Source organism: Phocoena phocoena, chromosome 7, assembly GCF_963924675.1.
Source record: "Phocoena phocoena chromosome 7, mPhoPho1.1, whole genome shotgun sequence".
Classification (NCBI taxonomy): domain Eukaryota; kingdom Metazoa; phylum Chordata; class Mammalia; order Artiodactyla; family Phocoenidae; genus Phocoena; species Phocoena phocoena.
This window is the reverse complement of record NC_089225.1, coordinates 60652167-60670311: the sequence shown is the minus strand read 5'-3', so window position 1 is coordinate 60670311 and position 18145 is coordinate 60652167. Positions and strand designations below refer to the sequence as shown.

Below are 18145 nucleotides of genomic sequence, written 5' to 3'. Positions count from 1 at the left end.
TTTTATATGAATTCACTTCAAAATTTAAATCATATTCTTTTAAGTGCTTGGAGGTGAAAAGAAAGTTCGCAAATTACTTCCTGAACCTAAACCTCAACCAAAGGAAGAAGCTGTTCTCAAAAGCGGTATAGTATTTTTCAACTGTTATATCAGCTTCAAATACACACACAAAAAGGACTTGAAAGCTTACAAAATGTTTCTGTCCTTTGGTTTTCTTTTAACTTAGATTCCCAATTTATCAAAATTCATTTGTAGTTGTATTGAAAATTAAATGTAATCATTTCCATCTTTTTAAAAGAAGACAAATTTTGTGAGCAGAGTATCTTGAAATTTACAACATTAATAGACATGACTAAATTGATAATATTCTAAACTAATGACCGTAGCTGCCATTTTCATAATCAAATTATGTAGTAAAATACACTAAACCTCTTAAATACTCTAAATTACACCAAACTATTTAAGCCTAAACTCAGCATTCAGTTTTAAAAAGTGTAACACAGGATTACCACAACTAATAAATAACATTTTCTAAAAACTGAACTTTTTTTTGACTTACAAAATATTAAAGAATTAGAAACAAGATATTTGAATGAAGAATCAAATTCTAACATTTTCTTCACATACAATTACTTATTTCTAGGCTACATTTCTTTGACCAACTCCACTTCAGTAAACTTTATACTTACTTAAATGCTTCTTTTCTCATTAAATTATGACATTGGATTGTGATTAGAATTTGTTGCTATTCAAATTATTCATTTTGTGTTTGGGTCATTCCTACCAGGGATTTAACTCTGAACAGACTATCTACATAGATATAAAGTGACTCTGAGTGTTGTTTTAATTAACATAACAACCTTTGATTTTTTTTTTTAAGCATTTTTAGTGTAAATACCAAGTTCCCAGGTGCACTAGGTTGCATGCTTTTCACTTTCTTTGCTTTGTACATTATTTGCATTTGTCAAATGTATTCAACATCTTCATTTGTTTGTCTTGGTTTACATATAAATATTTTTGTCTTTTAAGTTCTAAGAAAGAGACCTGAAGAAGAACCTAAAGAAGAACGTAAAGAAGTAGAAAAAATTAAAAAACCTGCAGGTAGGAATCTCAGTAGCAATTTGTGAAATTACCTTTTAACAAAATGGACATTTAACAAAAAGTTTATCTTGTAAACATAAACGGATTTAAATATAAATGTAGCTTCATATTTCATCTGTCACATAGTCTATGTTTTCCATTGTCTGCTTCCTGTTTAAATATTTTTATAGTACTCAAATATATTCATGCATTTCCCTGCACTTCATTATTATTATTATTTTGTCACTTAAGTTTTCCAGTAGAAACAGTTGTGAAATAATCAAGTTGGCTGCAAAATGACTTCATGGGAAGGTGTCAGAAATGTTTCATAAAATTTGGGGGCTTTTAAGGGGGCTGATTTTTATCATTCGCCTAGTCACAAAGAGTATATTTGGAACTATTTTGAATCGATTTAGAAAGGGAGAGATAATGGAGTTGGGAGGCAAGTATAGGTGAAATAAAAGAAAGAAAAATAAATTGAAGCAGAGTCAAGAAAAGAAAATAGAAATTAATTGATAGAATATAAGGGTTTTTTTAAGCCATCAATAGAGCTTTTGAAAAAAGTTTGATCTGATTATTTCAGATCAGTTGATTTCGAAGGATTCAAATCCTAAAATAACGCTAGAAAATCATCTTATTATCTTAAAGTGCCAGAACCACCTCCAAAAGCTGTTGAAGAGGTTGAAGCACCTCCAGCTACTGTTAGCAAAAGGGAAAGGAAAGTTCCTGAACCAGCAAAAGGTACAAACTTTCTGGCATTTTCTTAGTTGTCTCTAAAAATACAAATATGCATCAATTAAAATATCATTACACTGGCATTGAGATTTGAACACATGACCTTGACCTGCTCATCTCATCCAGCTTAATTTTCTTTACCATTGCACTCTCATGTGCAATTGCCTCATGTCCACCCATTTGTTAAATTTTTTTTTTTTGTGGTACGCGGGCCTCTCACTGCTGTGGCCTCTCCCGTTGCGGAGCACAGGCTCCGGACGCGCAGGCTCAGCGGCCGTAGCTCACGGGCCCAGCCGCTCCGCGGCATGTGGGATCTTCCCGGACCGGGGCACGAACCCGTGTCCCCTGCATCGGCAGGCGGACTCTCAACCACTGCGCCACCAGGGAAGCCCCAATTACTAAGTTTTAAAAACTAAAACAATTGTATTTATGGGCAATGAGATGAAAAACATTAGAACCAGTAAAACTGCCTTACTATATTTTCTAAGTATTTTGTTTAAAATGCAAAATAAACTTGGAGTATTTGATTTGGTGACTATATGTGTACAAGTTCTAATACCTTCCAAGATATGTTAAACATGCCCAATTTTGGTCTGACTTTGTGAAAAACTTCAAAAATACTGTGATAATCTGCTTATTACTGTGAATTGTTTTAGTGCCTGAAATTAAGCCAGCAATACCTCTCACTGCACCTGAACCAAAACCAAAGCCTGAACCAGGTAAGCAAGCTTATCCTCAATGTCGACAGCATCTTCCTTCCTGTTTCACACAATTAATGTGTAGCTAATAAGAAAAAGGGAGTAAAGCCCGCATGCATCAAATGATTTCTAATGTCCCAATGTATTATTAGATTATAATGCTATATTTTATTTAATATAATGTTACATATATTCAAATATATTATTATATTGTACATAGATTTTATTACAGTTAGGATATATTGTTCTCTAAAAAACCAGTTATTAGGAGATTTTAAAGTTACATCAGAGAAGGCAAATAGGCCACCAAATGATGTTTTAGGAAGTGACAAAGGATACATTAATGCAATGGACATCTTTCTACAGAAGTGAAAATAATCAAACCACCTCCTTTGGAGCCCACACCAGCCCCTATCGCTGCCCCAGTGACGGTGCCAGTCGCTGGAGAGAAAGCAGGTACTTATTCTGTGGTTTTCTTTTTGCTGGTTTGTTTTGATGGCTTAATAAAAACTTCGTTAAAAATCAAGCTCTCTTTTTGTTGAAACATAGGCGTCATTTCAATTGTGGGAGCTTATATAAATTCTCAATTAAATTTTCTTCAGCTGCTAATCTATAGCAACCTAATCTCTCACCCATGGCTGCCTATTGTGTTTCAATTGAAATGTACATTCCTGCAAAAGACCATTTCTTTATATGCTTTTGAGATTAAGTAATGAATATGTTCAGTGCTGATGAAAATTAAGATGTACAGATACTCTCTAAGGACATACATATAGGAATCCCATGGAGATTCAATTTTCCCATATGCCCTGCAGGAATCATTTCTCATTTTTTAAAAAGATTGCATTTTGGGCTAATGAAAAAGTTCTGGAAATGGATAGTGTTGAGAGTTGCATAATATTGTGAATGTACTTAATGCGACTGAATTAAGTTGCATTAAAAATGGTTAAGATGGTACATTTTATGGTTAAAATGGCAAATTTTATGTTAGGTGTATTTTACCACAATGAACAGGAGAAAAAAACAGGACTGCATAGTTCAGCCTTTAAATCTATATAAGAATTTAGATCAATAATAATTTTCTTAAATGTACTAACTCAGTGATACAGCTGTCTCAGGTACAAACAAAATACTTATTATTGTACATGAACTATTAGTAGTTCATCACTTAGGTGATAATCTCAAAACCAAAAATGATTTGACATGTATTGATCATTGATAAATACACGTCCTAACTATTTGATCTTTGGCTACTTCCTTCATCTCTTTACATTTTAATTTCCTAGTCTGTAAAATCAGAATAATAACTATAACTACCTACTAGGATTATTGTGAGGATTAAATATATGCAAAGCACTTAGCACAGTGCTTGGTACGTAGTAAGCCCTATAGAAGTATATGGGTTTTTATTGTGTTTAATAACATGAGACAATATACTATGTTCTTCTGGCTGTAGTTTAATTTTAATACTTATATTAACATATTTTGTCACTGATATTTGTGGTTTGGGCGTTATTCTTTTAAGCTTTTATGATTTCTATGTGATAACTTTAATTAGTTCAGAAAAAGACGATAACTGCCATTGAGATGATTAAGTATGTGTAAAACTATAGCTTTTCTCACATCCCCAGGGCCTGACACTAGGGAATTGATTCTACAGTTTATACTGCCCCTGAGTGAACTGAATTAAACTCTAAGTGTAGGAACTGTCTTGGTTCTGCCTTAGTTCATTGTCTAATTAAGGTAAATCTTCAAAGGAATCCATGCATTTGTAGAACATAGACCCTTTCTTTTTCCTTAGTCTTCTCCGGATTTATCTGCCCAACTTAATAAAGAAAGCCCTTTAGTAACTTCTGGGTCATTTCCCTTTTGCCTACATTGATTCCTTGTTGACAAAAACGTATTTCCTTGGTTCACATAACCAGCACATACCTAAACATATAAAATACTTTACATAGCTAGGCAAGAATAAAACTCTTTTTCACAAGGAAAGAGTAAGCCTTCCAGAAATGGGAGAAGAATTACTTGCTGAAAGTAATTTTTTAATCCTAAAAACATTGGCAATTTAGCTTGGTCACATCATTCTCAGAATATGCCTTCTTGGAAATATCCACATATTCTCCATGGAAGTCATATAAATCTAACTTTTTTGTTATGCATTAATATTTATAATAAAGAGCATGACTCATCCCACGTGGTTTACTACTAAGCATGAAATAAGTCTGAAAATTGTTTAAATGCTGAGTTTTATTTTTATTTCAGAAGCCAAAGCACCGAAAGAGGAGGCTGCCAAGCCAAAAGTTCCCATCACAGGTAAGATTCATTTCCCTGTACCTGAATTGTAACCTTTCACTCTGGGAAACTTTACATTCAAGGGAAACTGTCTGTACGAGGGGGAAAAAATTCAAAATTTACATCAATCTTTATGACTTCTAATTGATTCTGCAAAAACTAGTATGTCTTCTGATATTGCAACTAATATACCTCTAATATTATTCAAGTGGGTAATACATATATAAAATATATACTTTAGCATAATAAACCCTATAAGTTCCTAGTTTCATTCTTCATATACATGATACTTATACATGACAGATAAAATACTTAGACGCTAATCTGGACATTGTATATTTGGCTTTAAAACTTGAGAAAACGAAGAGCGTTTATTATTCATGGATTCCTTATGCCACCTCATTTTCTTTCTGAAAGAAAGCAGGATAACTTCAATTGACCTTTCAGTTGCCTAGTCTTTAATTTTCTCTTCTTGTCTTCTGGTCGCTCTATCACTGGTTTCATCCAGCAGACAGCCAGATATGCACTTTCTGACCCTTACGGAAATGCCAATTCAACTTTTAATTTTATTTTGAATTAGGTGTAGCCAAAAAGACTCCTTCACCAATAGAAGCTGAAAGGAGAAAGTTAAGACCAGGAAGTGGTGGAGAGAAACCGCCTGCCGAAGCTCCGTTCACCTACCAGCTGAAGGCTGTGCCACTGAAGTTTGTGAAAGAAATCAAAGACATTGTTTTGACTGAAGCAGAGTCAGTTGGCTCTTCTGCAATCTTTGAGTGTTTAGTCTCCCCCTCCACTGCAGTTACAAGCTGGATGAAAGATGGTAGCAATATCCGTGAGAGCCCAAAGCACAGATTCATCGCTGATGGGAAAGACAGAAAGCTGCATATCATTGATGTTCAGCTTTCTGATGCTGGCGAATACACCTGTGTTTTACGTCTGGGAAATAAGGAAAAGACCTCCACTGCGAAACTGATTGTCGAAGGTAATTTCCAGTCTTATGAATATGGTCTGTATTAAACTTTAACACAGTAAACCTCAATAGCAAATTTTACTGTCATTTTGGACAAAACCTCTTATCTCCAAGCTTTATTTCATTGAAAATATTGTACGTATTGAAAAGTCTCTGCAGATTCTTAATACCACAATTCTCCACAGAACTTCCTGTGCGTTTTGTAAAAACGCTTGAAGAGGAAGTCACAGTGGTCAAAGGACAGCCATTGTACTTGAGCTGCGAGTTAAATAAAGAACGTGATGTGGTCTGGAGGAAGGATGGCAAGATCGTGGTGGAGAAACCCGGCAAAATCGTGCCCAGCATCATTGGCTTGATGCGGGCCCTGACCATCAATGATGCAGATGACTCCGATGCAGGGACGTACACAGTGACTGTGGAAAATGCCGACAACCTGGAGTGCTCATCCTGCGTGAAAGTAGTAGGTTAGTACTTTGCTGGGAAATTTAGTTCTACTTATTATTATATTAAGAAAAGAGAAGAGAGAATTTTATTTCCCAGTATCAGGATATCAGTAGTCTTATGCCTTATCTAAGGGGGGGGAATATCAAATCATAACAGATTAATCATGTCCAGTTTTGAGAATTTTTTCCTATTTCTGAAATTTACTAAGGAAGTTATTTATATTACTTGTTCAGATCATAATTATCTTTCTGACCTCACTGTCATACAGAAGTCATTAGAGACTGGCTGGTGAAACCCATCCGAGATCAGCACGTGAAACCCAAGGGGACAGCTGTTTTCACCTGTGTCATAGCAAAGGATACTCCAAACATTAAGTGGTTCAAAGGATATGATGAAATCCCCTTGGAACCAACTGATAAGACTGAGATAGTAAGAGATGGAAATCATATACACCTCAAAATTAAGAATGCTATGCCAGAAGATATTGATGAATATTCAGTGGAAATTGAAGGGAAAAGATGCTCTGCAAAGCTGACACTTGGAGGTATAAAAATCTTACCTTTTATTCTCAAAGATAAGTTTTGTATATGAGCCTGAGGCAAAACAATGTACATACACACACACACACAAAAGCATATTTAGGTTGCTGAAAGCCTTATGGTATTTCATCGTTTACCAATACAGATCGTGAAGTTGAATTGCTTAAACCAATAGAGGATGTTACCATTTATGAGAAAGAAAGTGCAAGCTTTGATGCAGAAATCTCAGAGGCAGACATTCCCGGAGAGTGGAAACTGAAGGGAGAACTTCTAAGACCCTCACCTGTGAGTAATTTTAAGTTGTTAGTCATATACACAAATGAACCTATCTACAAAACAGAAACAGACTTGCAGACATAGAGAACAGACTTGCCAAGGGGGAGGCAAGATCGGGGAGGGATGGATTGGGAGTTTGGCGTTAGCAGATACAAACTATTACATATAGAATGGTTAAACAACAGGGTCCTACTGTATAGCACAGGGAACTATATTCAATATCCTGTGATAAACCAGAATGGAAAAGAACATTAAAAAACGTATACATATGTATAACTGAATCACTTTGCTGTACAGCAGAAACTAACACAACACTGTAAATCAACTATACATCAATAAAAATAAAATAAGTTGTTAGTCATATAAAATAACTACATTCTATAATCAGGTTTGACGTTCAGATTTGGTTCAGTAATGATGGAGTTACTTCCAGCTTCTGAAGTGTCAAAGAGGGGAAGAAATTTGATGCATTATTTGTGGACAGCTCAGCAATTTCTTTAAAATTTTATGACAAAACACTTTTCCTTATTTTTATTAGTATTACAGTTATTTTTATGACTCTGCAGAAATCTGTATCTGAAACATTCTATCTCATTCAAATGCTAACTAAAACTGCCATTTTTCAGACGTGTGAAATCAAGGCAGATGGTGGCAAACGCTTCCTGACTCTGCTCAAAGTCAAACTGGACCAGGCCGGTGAAGTTCTTTACCAGGCACTTAATGCAGTCACGACTGCCATTCTGACAGTAAAAGGTATTGGCCTTTAGAACTCGTGGAGTGTGCTCAACTTCATCTTATAAGTCCTCTGCATTCTGAAAAACCTCATTCTTAATGTTTGATTTTCAGAAATCGAACTTGACTTTGCCGTGCCCCTGAAGGATGTCACGGTCCCAGAAAAGCGACAGGCTCGATTTGAATGTGTCCTCACTCGAGAGGCAAATGTTATATGGTCTAAAGGACCTGATATAATCAAGTCATCTGACAAGTTTGATATCATTGCTGACGGAAAGAAACACATTCTTGTCATCAATAATTCTCAGTTTGATGATGAAGGGGTCTATACTGCTGAAGTGGAGGGCAAGAAGACCTCAGCAAGATTATTTGTTACAGGTGAGGCCTGGTGAGATCTGCCTCTAACATCCCATAGTTAGGCACATGAATGTCTGACTTTAAAGACAGAACACCAAGTTCTAACAGCTGTAAGTGACCATCGGCCCCATGACTTTATTTTCACATTGCCATCAAAACAACCCCCTTAATTTTTTTTTTAATGGAGGAGAGCTCCATTTGAAAAGGTGACTCAATAAATGCCACGTGAAACAGATTCTTTCTACCAGACAGATTAGAGTGGAATATTTCTGAGAACTAAATTGTATTTCTGAGCCTATTACCTTGCATTGCAGGTATAAGATTGAAATTCATATCACCTCTTGAAGATCAAACAGTGAAAGAAGGTGAAACAGCAACTTTTGTCTGTGAACTTTCTCATGAAAAAATGCACGTAGTCTGGTTCAAAAATGATGTCAAACTCCACACAAGCAGAAGTGTACTCATCTCATCGGAGGGCAAGCTTCACAAGCTGGAAATGAGAGAAGTGACACCGGATGATATATCCCAGATCAAAGCGCAGGTTAAGGACCTGAGCTCCACAGCAAATCTGAAGGTCTTAGGTATATGTGACCAACTATAACCAAAGAGCCAGTTTTTGGATGGTGGGAGTGGGTAATGGTTAAACATTTTGCAACCTGTAACTCTTTAATTACCTTTCATTTTCACGTTCTTCTGATCATCTGCTGAATGTCTTTTACAGAGGCCGATCCCTACTTCACTGTGAAATTACATGATAAGACTGGAGTCGAGAAGGATGAGATTATTCTGAAGTGTGAAGTAAGCAAAGATGTGCCAGTGAAATGGTTTAAAGACGGGGAAGAGATTGTACCTTCACCCAAATACTCTATCAAGGCAGATGGCCTGCGCCGCATCTTAAAAATCAAACAGGCAAAACTGAAAGACAAAGGCGAATACACGTGTGACTGTGGCACAGACAAGACAAAAGCAAACGTCACTGTTGAGGGTGAGTTGCGTAAAATTTTTAAATGTACCCTATCTGAACCTGCAGTTTATTTGTTCAGTCATTCGAACAAAAGTCTGTATAATTTCAGCCCAACTAATAAAAGTGGAAAAACCTCTGTATGGAGTAGAAGTGTTTGTGGGTGAAACAGCTCGCTTTGAAATCGAACTTTCTGAACCAGATGTCCATGGCCAGTGGAAATTAAAAGGAGAGCCTTTAACTGCTTCCCCTGTAAGTCACAATGATCTGATCACACAGGTGGGGGGCTTGCTTGGTTGTTGGTGGAAAATGATACATTTCTGGTATGAAATCTCTTGATTATTTGTAGGGATAACCAGTGATGAAAATGATGTTCTCCTTTCTCTTTCCTCCTCACCTCACTCCAAACAGGACTGTGAAATCATTGAAGACGGGAAGAAGCATATTCTGGTCCTTTATAACTGCCAGCTGGATATGACAGGCGAGGTCTCTTTCCAAGCCGCCAACGCTAAATCTGCAGCCAATCTGAAAGTGAAAGGTACACTCCACCTGCCAGCCACCCTTCTGTATTTTCTTTGCCAGGCTTCCTTATGGGACCCAGAATTGATGAATGGAATCATATTCTGGCTTCATTCACACCCTCTTCTTTTTTCAGAATTGCCACTTATCTTCATCACGCCTCTCAGTGATGTTAAAGTCTTTGAGAAAGATGAGGCTAAGTTTGAGTGTGAAGTATCCAGGGAGCCCAAAACATATCGTTGGCTGAGAGGAACCCAGGAAATCACAGGTGATGACAAAACTGAGCTTATTAAGGATGGCACTAGGCATTCGCTGGTGATCAAATCTGCTGCTTTTGAAGATGAAGCAAAATACATATTTGAAGCTGAAGATAAGCACACAAGTGGCAAACTGATCATTGAAGGTAAACAGTTTTATCAGGCCAACTTTAATTGCTTTTTTTTTTTTTTTTTTGCTTTTATATATCCTCCTTTAAGGACTGGAATTAATAAGGGTTTTTTTTTTTTTTTTCTTGATAGGAATCCGACTCAAATTCCTCACCCCACTCAAGGATGTAACAGCCAAAGAGAGGGAAAGTGCCGTGTTTACTGTGGAGCTGTCCCACGATAACATTCGTGTTCGCTGGTTCAAGAACGACCAGCGCCTGCATACCAGCAAGTTGGTCTCAATGCATGATGAAGGGAAAACCCATTCCATCACATTCAAAGACCTCTCTATTGATGATACCTCTCAAATTAAAGTAGAAGCTATGAGTTTAAGTTCAGAAGCCAAACTCACTGTGCTAGGTAGGTGCTTTTTTTTTTTTCAATTTAATTTTATTGCATTCAATTCATCAGAAATTTGTGGAGTATCTACTACATAAAATTCTTTCAAGGGTTATATTGCATGAAAGCAACACCTATCCTTAAGGAACTATCACATATATTGTTAGGCTTGTTTCTCAAATGTTTTTACCTAAAAATACGAGGATTTTAAAGGGATAGACTCTAGCTCACAAAATAGCCAGCTCAAATCAGAATTAAAAGTCAGTTAATTATTGAGCCCTGTCATGTTTAAAATAGGGATATAAACACGTCTTCTCCCCTCACTTTATCAAAATTATTTCAGAAAAATGTTTTTCAAGTCCCTAGGAATCACAGAACTTACATTAATAAAGCTCATTGTTTTTCCTGGGCCCTTAATATTAGGCAGATTATATATAAAGTCTAACATATATAGAAACTATCAAAGGCAAACAATTGATATAAGAAAGACTAATAATGTGAATCTGAAAGCTTACAGGTAAACGAGGCATAAGAGATTTGCTAAGAAATTAAAAATTCATCTGAATAATGAAGGAACACATAATTAGGTTTGAAGCTAAATTTCATTGTATCTTTCAAACTACTGTTAATAAAATACTTCAAAATATAATATAGATGGATTAGATTTTGATAAATCCCAGGCATTGATTCTCTTTCTGACTTTTAGAGAACTTTTGAACATAAACATGTTAAATGTTTGTGGAAGCATGGTGCAATTTCTAAACATACCCAGATCTCTGTGAGCTGTCCCTTAAACTTTCCAAGAGACTGTCATCTCCTTAAGTGGTTAATAAAATTTTTTCACTTATGCTTTACTTGCAGAGGGAGATCCATACTTTACAGGAAAGCTTCAAGATTACACTGGCACAGAGAAAAGTGAAGTGATTCTACAGTGTGAAATTAGCAAAGCAGATGCACCGGTGAAATGGTTTAAAGATGGACAGGAGATAAAGCCATCTAAAAATGCTGTTATTAAGGCAGACGGCAAGAAGCGCATGCTAATCCTAAAGAAAGCCTTGAAATCAGATATTGGACAGTACACCTGTGACTGTGGGACAGATAAGACCTCAGGAAAGCTTGAGATTGAGGGTAAGGAAGTTTCCACGAGTTTCACTCTTGAAGCTGTTGGAGTTATTTCTGCCAGAGGCCAATGACACATGCTGACCCTGCACTTTTTCTAGATCGGGAAATTAAACTGGTGCGACCCCTGTACAGCGTGGAGGTGATGGAGACTGAGACGGCCCGCTTTGAAACCGAAATCTCGGAAGATGATATCCACGCCAACTGGAAACTCAAGGGAGAGGCACTACTCCAAACACCTGTAAGGCTATTTCTGAACTTGTCAACACCTAGAGGAGCTGTATGAAATAGAAAAGGACAGGAGAAAAATCAGACTGCATGCAAGGCATTTAAAACATACCAGGTTCTTTACCAGACCTCAAACCAAAGAGAGCTATTAGGGTCTATGAATGGGCTTGGACAGGTACACTTGCAGTATTTTTGATCCAGCATAGTGGTATGAGGCTGTAGATATTCTGTGATGCTGCTAGTTGGTTCAAAATGATGTGGCTAAAATAAACACTGCCTTCATGAATAATATTCGTTCGCTTTCTTTCACAAAACACAAAATTATATAGTCGCCTCACCAGTTATTTGTAAATTCCTTTAATTAAGATATTATATCCTCAGAAAAAAATACCAAAGAAGATGACTTCCTACGAAAACTTTTCTTTCTTTGGGTACAGGAGTGTGAGATCAAGGAAGAAGGCAAAATGCACTTCCTTATTTTGCACAACTGCCGACTGGACCAGACCGGTGGGGTAGATTTCCAAGCTGCCAATGTTAAATCTAGTGCCCACCTCCGAGTAAAACGTAAGTATTATGTGTTTCTGCTGAAAACAAATTGTATAGTTCTGCAGCAAATGGATGTGAGTGAAATTAATTGGATTTATTCAATTAATTAGAAAACATTATTAAAGTATAGAAACTGGCTTTCTTGTACTTACTTTTTGTCATCCTCATACAACTGTGGTTCAGATTCTAAAGTTTTGGAAATTTCACTGACCTTGCCATTTGAACAAAAGAAAATTAAGTCAGAATCTCCCACTTCGTAATTCTTTCACCCAAAGTAGGTATTCATAGAAAAAGAATCTAACTCAGAACACTTAAAGACCCTTAAAGAAATCCTTCAAGTGGCTGTACAAGTATAGCACCATAAAGAAAAACTTTGCTGCGTGGGCATTTCAGACTCATCTCAGGCTAACATTTTTGGAAGGTGCAAAAGTGTTTATGGGTTGGGTAGGCTATGACATTGAGCGGCCCTTGTCCTCTCCCAATCAGAGTCTTGGTTATTTTGGAAGTCACATACCTTCCGTAGCAAGAGGAACTTGATGCCCGGCACAGAGACAGATGCAGCACTAATTTCCTGCTGACCTTGTATATATCAGAACGAAAGGGCCCCTACAGATACCCACTCTCAGGCCACTAGCTCTCCCCTTCTGGGCACCAAGGGGCCACGTTCACATGGGAGTGAGAACAGTGGGCAGTCCTGTGGCTCTTTCCTTCTTGAAGAAAGCAACCAGGGAGATTAATAACTAAATCTGTATTTATCCTTTTGGAATTACAAAATGAGTCACTCAAAGCTTTTTCCTTCCTCTCGCAAAGCACGAGTCATTGGTCTTCTGAGGCCTCTAAAGGATGTCACAGTGACTGCAGGAGAAACAGCCACCTTCCACTGCGAGCTGTCTTATGAGGATATCCCAGTGGAATGGTACCTCAGAGGGAAGAAACTAGAGCCCAGTGATAAGGTAAGAAGCAGGAGTGCGGTTGCCTTGCCTTGCTCTTCCTTTTCCCTCAATTCTTTTCATCCTCACGTGTGTGTTGTTCTTTGCTTCCCTACATCCGTCTCCCTTTCCCTTTCTTTTCCCTGCTCAAGCCTGATTTCTGCTGAAATTGTAAAGCAGATTCTTCTCATTTTTGTTGGGTTTAACCTGATGATATTTTTACTGAAATGGAAATTAACATTTTAAGTACGATCAAGTTTTAGGTTTTTGAAGAAAAGGCAAACGCTCATTAGCTATCAGTGATAGTTTAATTCATCGAAAGACAGGAAGGATCAAAAAGGTTTTCTGATTCGATGCGTGCTAACGAGGGTACAGATTTAAGTTTTATGGCTAATTCTCTCCATGCTATCTAGTGTTCTGCATATAAGAAGATTAAGAGGAGAGGATGGAAATGCCATTTCAGGCAGTGGATCAAGTAGTTGAGATAACTTCTGGGCAGATATCTGCTCTTCAAGCATTTCTCCAAAGCTATTTTTAACCCTCAAGTGCTTTGAGCTGTGCCAATTCTGGAATGCAAGTGGACTATTTAAAGTGCAACGGATGGTGCTGGCAAGAAAGAAGGGCTCTGTGATTACCCACATGTATGAGCAAATATACTTTAAGAAGTTTTAGGGAATAACTAGCTTCTGGTGTTACCCCAAATTTCACCCGTAAGTAAAAATCAGAGTGATTATTCAGATAGGCCCAAAATACAGTTTACCCAAATTGAGCTCCGTATTTTGCCCCCTAAGACAATGTGTGTGTCTAAATTATCTTTATAATTCACCATTAATTTTGAATTCTTGAAATAAAATTATACAAAATGCCCAACATGTGTTGGAAAGAAAGCACAGGGCATTTCATTGTTCTCTGTCAGTTTTTTTTCAATATTTTCAGAAAGAGTATCAAATGTGGCATCAAGCTCTCAGTTTAAATCAAGCTGTTAAGAATTATAGGAATGTAATTTAAAAGGGATTCAGTTTAACAAAGAGCCACAACGTTGATTAAAGTATTAGAAGGAAAATGCCTTTGAACAACTGCTCTCAAACAAACAAACAAACAAAAAAAACTAGTATTCTGCCAAAGTGATTGAAGGGTGATTCAGTTAACAGTCATCTGAGAGATAAAATCTGCCTGCTATACTGACAATAACGACCAGTTGATCTCCTTTGTTACCAAGGATAGAAAAAGCAGCCATATGTTCAAATTGCAGCAAGAGAATTAAGTTTGATATGAGGAAACTGTCCTCACCGTGAGGTCTTCTAAATACTGAACTGGGTGATGGAGGCATCTCCACCTTCAAGTTTGCTTTTTAAAAATATACATTTGTCCAATTAAGTGTGGTTTAACTGCTTTCATGTCTAAAGGCAGAGACTTGGTTGACTTCAAAATCCTTTCTAGATCTATAAAATCATGATTTGAATAAAGGAACACTGCTTAAGGACAAATGATATTATTCTTCTGCTACTAAATATTTTTTGCTCAAATTAAGAGCTTTTATTAAAGATCAGTCATTATTTCTAATGTAAAAACTATTTTATTTTATTTTTTATTTTTTTTAATTTTTATTGGAGTATAGTTGATTTACCATATTGTGTTAGTTTCAGGTGTACAGCAAAGTGCATCTGTTATACACATACATATATCCACTCTTTTTTAGATTCTTTTTCCATATAGGCCATTACAGAGTATTGAGTAGAGTTCCCTGTGCTATACAGGTCATTATTAGTTATCTATTTTATTTATAGTAGTGTATATAAAAACTATGCTATTTTAAATTAAAATGTAGACTCCTAAAAATCTGAGTTACATTTCTTTTACTAAAATACACACACACACACACACACACACACACACACACACATACGCATTTATCTTATTGTCACGGAACCTTTTTCTCAGGTTAGAAAGGATCACCTTACTATAATTCTATTGGGCCTTTTTGTGTCTCTCTTGGCATAGGAATTTTAATCTTTTACTTTAGCCACCTAAAATACTTCAGCCTTCTGTGAACTTGCTCGTATATTATTAAAAGTCTCTTTTTATAAAGAACTGAAATATAAACTGTGAAATAAGTCATTTTACTACATTTTGCAGGTTTTGTTTAAATTAAGTCTATCAGAACAAACTAGCTATTATCAATTTAATTCAGGCCTTTCATCTTCACTTTGGTATAGTTTTTGGAGGCTAAACATTCTGTAACCAAACAAAGACACATTATTAGAATAGAAAATCAAAAGAGAAAATTTCAGAAATGAGTTGTGGTTTTTTTACCCCCTTTGGCCATCAGTCCAGGAAAAGACTGCTAAGTCCTAAATGGCCATTGAGAATTTTGTATTTAAACTTTAAGAGCTTGGTCACAGTCATAATGCCTATTGTATTATAGTAATATGCTTCCATTATAAGTTAACAATATTTTAAAGGAATAATCTCTAACATTATCTTCACATAATCTACCACAAAATCTTCAGCATTCATATTATTGTTTTATTTTTATAAGGTAGCTGTTAGTTTTTTGCCCTTTAACATAATCAGTGTATACTGTATATGAGCTATTTCCTAAGAACCGCTGTGTTCTGAGGCAAGTTCTCAGTAACAGAATATTCTAGAGTAGCCTCAGAGGAATTTCAATGATAAAGCAACATGTTAACAGATAAGACATATCTGTTGGTGGATTAGAATCTGAGATATGTTTTAAAATAGCCCTAAATTACAGTCCAAATTTTAAATTCAAAATTTATATTGAAACGTCATCACAGAAACAATTTTTCTCCCATTCAAGCACCATGTCCTTGAATAAGTAGCTGTGTTCCTAGGACATATCTTAATTATCTTCTCCTACTTATTCTCCCTTATTATGTTTTTGGCTTTCTCAATTATTAAGGTAGTTATATTAATAACCATGCCCAGCTCTTCACTAAGGAAAAACCTTTATATGAAATTTTATTCCCGACTCTTTTTTTTACACCAACATAATAAACAGTTCCACTGCTGAAAAATTTTGACATTATTCTTAACTGTAAGTGAACTCTGAAGCAAAGTCGATCTGTATGATAGGGCACAGTGTCTTATGGAATTTGGGATGGTAGAACTAGAAGAACCTCCAATTGTCTTATAATTTACTGTCAGGATGGCCCTGTCTGTAGCCTGATTTTCAATTGCACATGCCACAATTATGGGACCTAAAGGCAGCCCATATCAAGGCAGTGTATTCTTTTTTTGTTTTTTAATTATTTATTTTTGGCTGCATTGGGTCTTCGTTGCTGCGTCTGGCCTTCTCTAGTTGCAGCGAGCGGGGGCTACTCCCTGTTGAGGTGTGCGGGCTTCTCATTGCAGTGGCTTCTCTTGTTGCGGAGCTTGGGCTCTAGGCGCGCGGGCTTCGGTAGTTGCAGCTTGTGGGCTCTAGAGTGCAGGCTCAGTAGTTGTGACACACGGGCCTAGTTGCTCCGCGGCATGTGGGATCTTCCCGAACCAGGGCACGAACCTGTGTCCCCTGCATTGGCAGGTGGATTCTTAACCACTGCGCCGCCATGGAAGCCCAAGGCAGTGTATTCTTTATGACAATTCATTTTCCTACAGTCTATACCCCTTCAAACCACCTAAGGTTGCATTTACAACAAGAATTTATCATCCAAATATTAACAGTAATGGCAGCATTTGTCTTGATATTCTAAGATCACAGTGGTCTCCTGTTTTAGCTAGTTCTGAAGTTCCTTTATCCGTTTGTTCACTGCTATGTGAACAATTGTAGCCCTGCCTGATACCTGATTTTACCAGTCATGAGGTACAAATACATGAAAGGGAAGAAGAGGCAACATCTTCATTTGTGTTTTTGAACAAAATTAAGAAATTGTACAAATTATTTTAATCACAGTTTAATTGGCTTGTGAAATAATTTTAATTGCTAAAATAAATGGGAAGAATTCCAGCTCATTGCAAGGCAAACACCTTGCATTTAGAACATAAGTTTACTTTCAACTTACTATATGCAATCAATTTTCCCCCTTCCTTTCATGATTTAGCTATTCTAAGTTCTTCCTTTATATATATAAACCCAGCAGCAGAATGGAGGCAAATATATATGTATACATATAAATACACACATATAAATTTGCCTAGGCATTTCAACATAAAAGTCCTCCTAGTAACTATGTAAAGGTAACTGAGAAACTATAGAAGCCTAAAATTTCCTTAAAAGATTCCAAACTATTGGTTAGAATTATTTTCAAATACACATATGCTATACAAATGATTATAAAACAACTTGGAGAGCACTATTTCAAACTGTTTACCTGAATGAACTAAATGCACCAAAATATATATATATACACACACACATACATATATATATAGTAATGCCATTTCATATATTTTTTTCTTCCAGTTTTATTGATATATAATTGACGTACAGCACTGCATAAGTTTAAGGTGTACAGCACGATGATGTGACTTACGTATATCATGAAATAATTACCATAATGTTTCGTGAACATCCATTATCTCATATAGATATTAAAGATACAGAAAAAATTTTTTTCCTATGACGAGAATTCTTAGGATTTACCCTCTTAACAACTTTCATATGTAACATAGAGCAGTGTTAATTATATCTATCATGTTGTACATTACATCACTAGTACTTATTTATCTTATAAACAGAAGTTTCTACCTTTTGACTGCCTTCATCCAATGACCCCCCATCCTCACCCCCCACCCCCAGAAAACAAAGATCTGATCTCTTCTTCTGTGAGTTTGTTTGTTTTTGAAGTATAATTGACCTATAACACTATATTAGTTCCTGGTACATAACATAGTGATTCTATATTTCTATAGATTTCAAAATGATCACCATGATAAATTTAATTACCATGCATATATTCTTAAACTGAACCTTTTTTTTTTTTTTTTTCAAAAAAA

General features: G+C 36.2%; 1 protein-coding gene across 1 annotated transcript in view; it reads left to right on the top strand.

Annotated features, from left to right (window-relative positions):
- TTN (titin) overlaps positions 1-18145 on the top strand; it is a 285745-nt gene that overhangs the window by 167370 nt on the left and 100230 nt on the right. The window contains exons 169-190 of the mRNA XM_065880462.1: positions 45-125; positions 1030-1101; positions 1729-1821; positions 2472-2534; positions 2880-2969; positions 4776-4826; positions 5386-5787; positions 5961-6239; positions 6488-6763; positions 6904-7043; positions 7661-7787; positions 7881-8144; positions 8438-8704; positions 8845-9108; positions 9197-9336; positions 9496-9622; positions 9740-10006; positions 10122-10388; positions 11229-11495; positions 11588-11727; positions 12152-12278; positions 13071-13213. Coding sequence (XP_065736534.1) covers positions 45-125; positions 1030-1101; positions 1729-1821; positions 2472-2534; positions 2880-2969; positions 4776-4826; positions 5386-5787; positions 5961-6239; positions 6488-6763; positions 6904-7043; positions 7661-7787; positions 7881-8144; positions 8438-8704; positions 8845-9108; positions 9197-9336; positions 9496-9622; positions 9740-10006; positions 10122-10388; positions 11229-11495; positions 11588-11727; positions 12152-12278; positions 13071-13213 — 3947 coding nt within the window. The remainder of the gene's footprint in view (positions 1-44; positions 126-1029; positions 1102-1728; positions 1822-2471; positions 2535-2879; positions 2970-4775; positions 4827-5385; positions 5788-5960; positions 6240-6487; positions 6764-6903; positions 7044-7660; positions 7788-7880; positions 8145-8437; positions 8705-8844; positions 9109-9196; positions 9337-9495; positions 9623-9739; positions 10007-10121; positions 10389-11228; positions 11496-11587; positions 11728-12151; positions 12279-13070; positions 13214-18145) is intronic.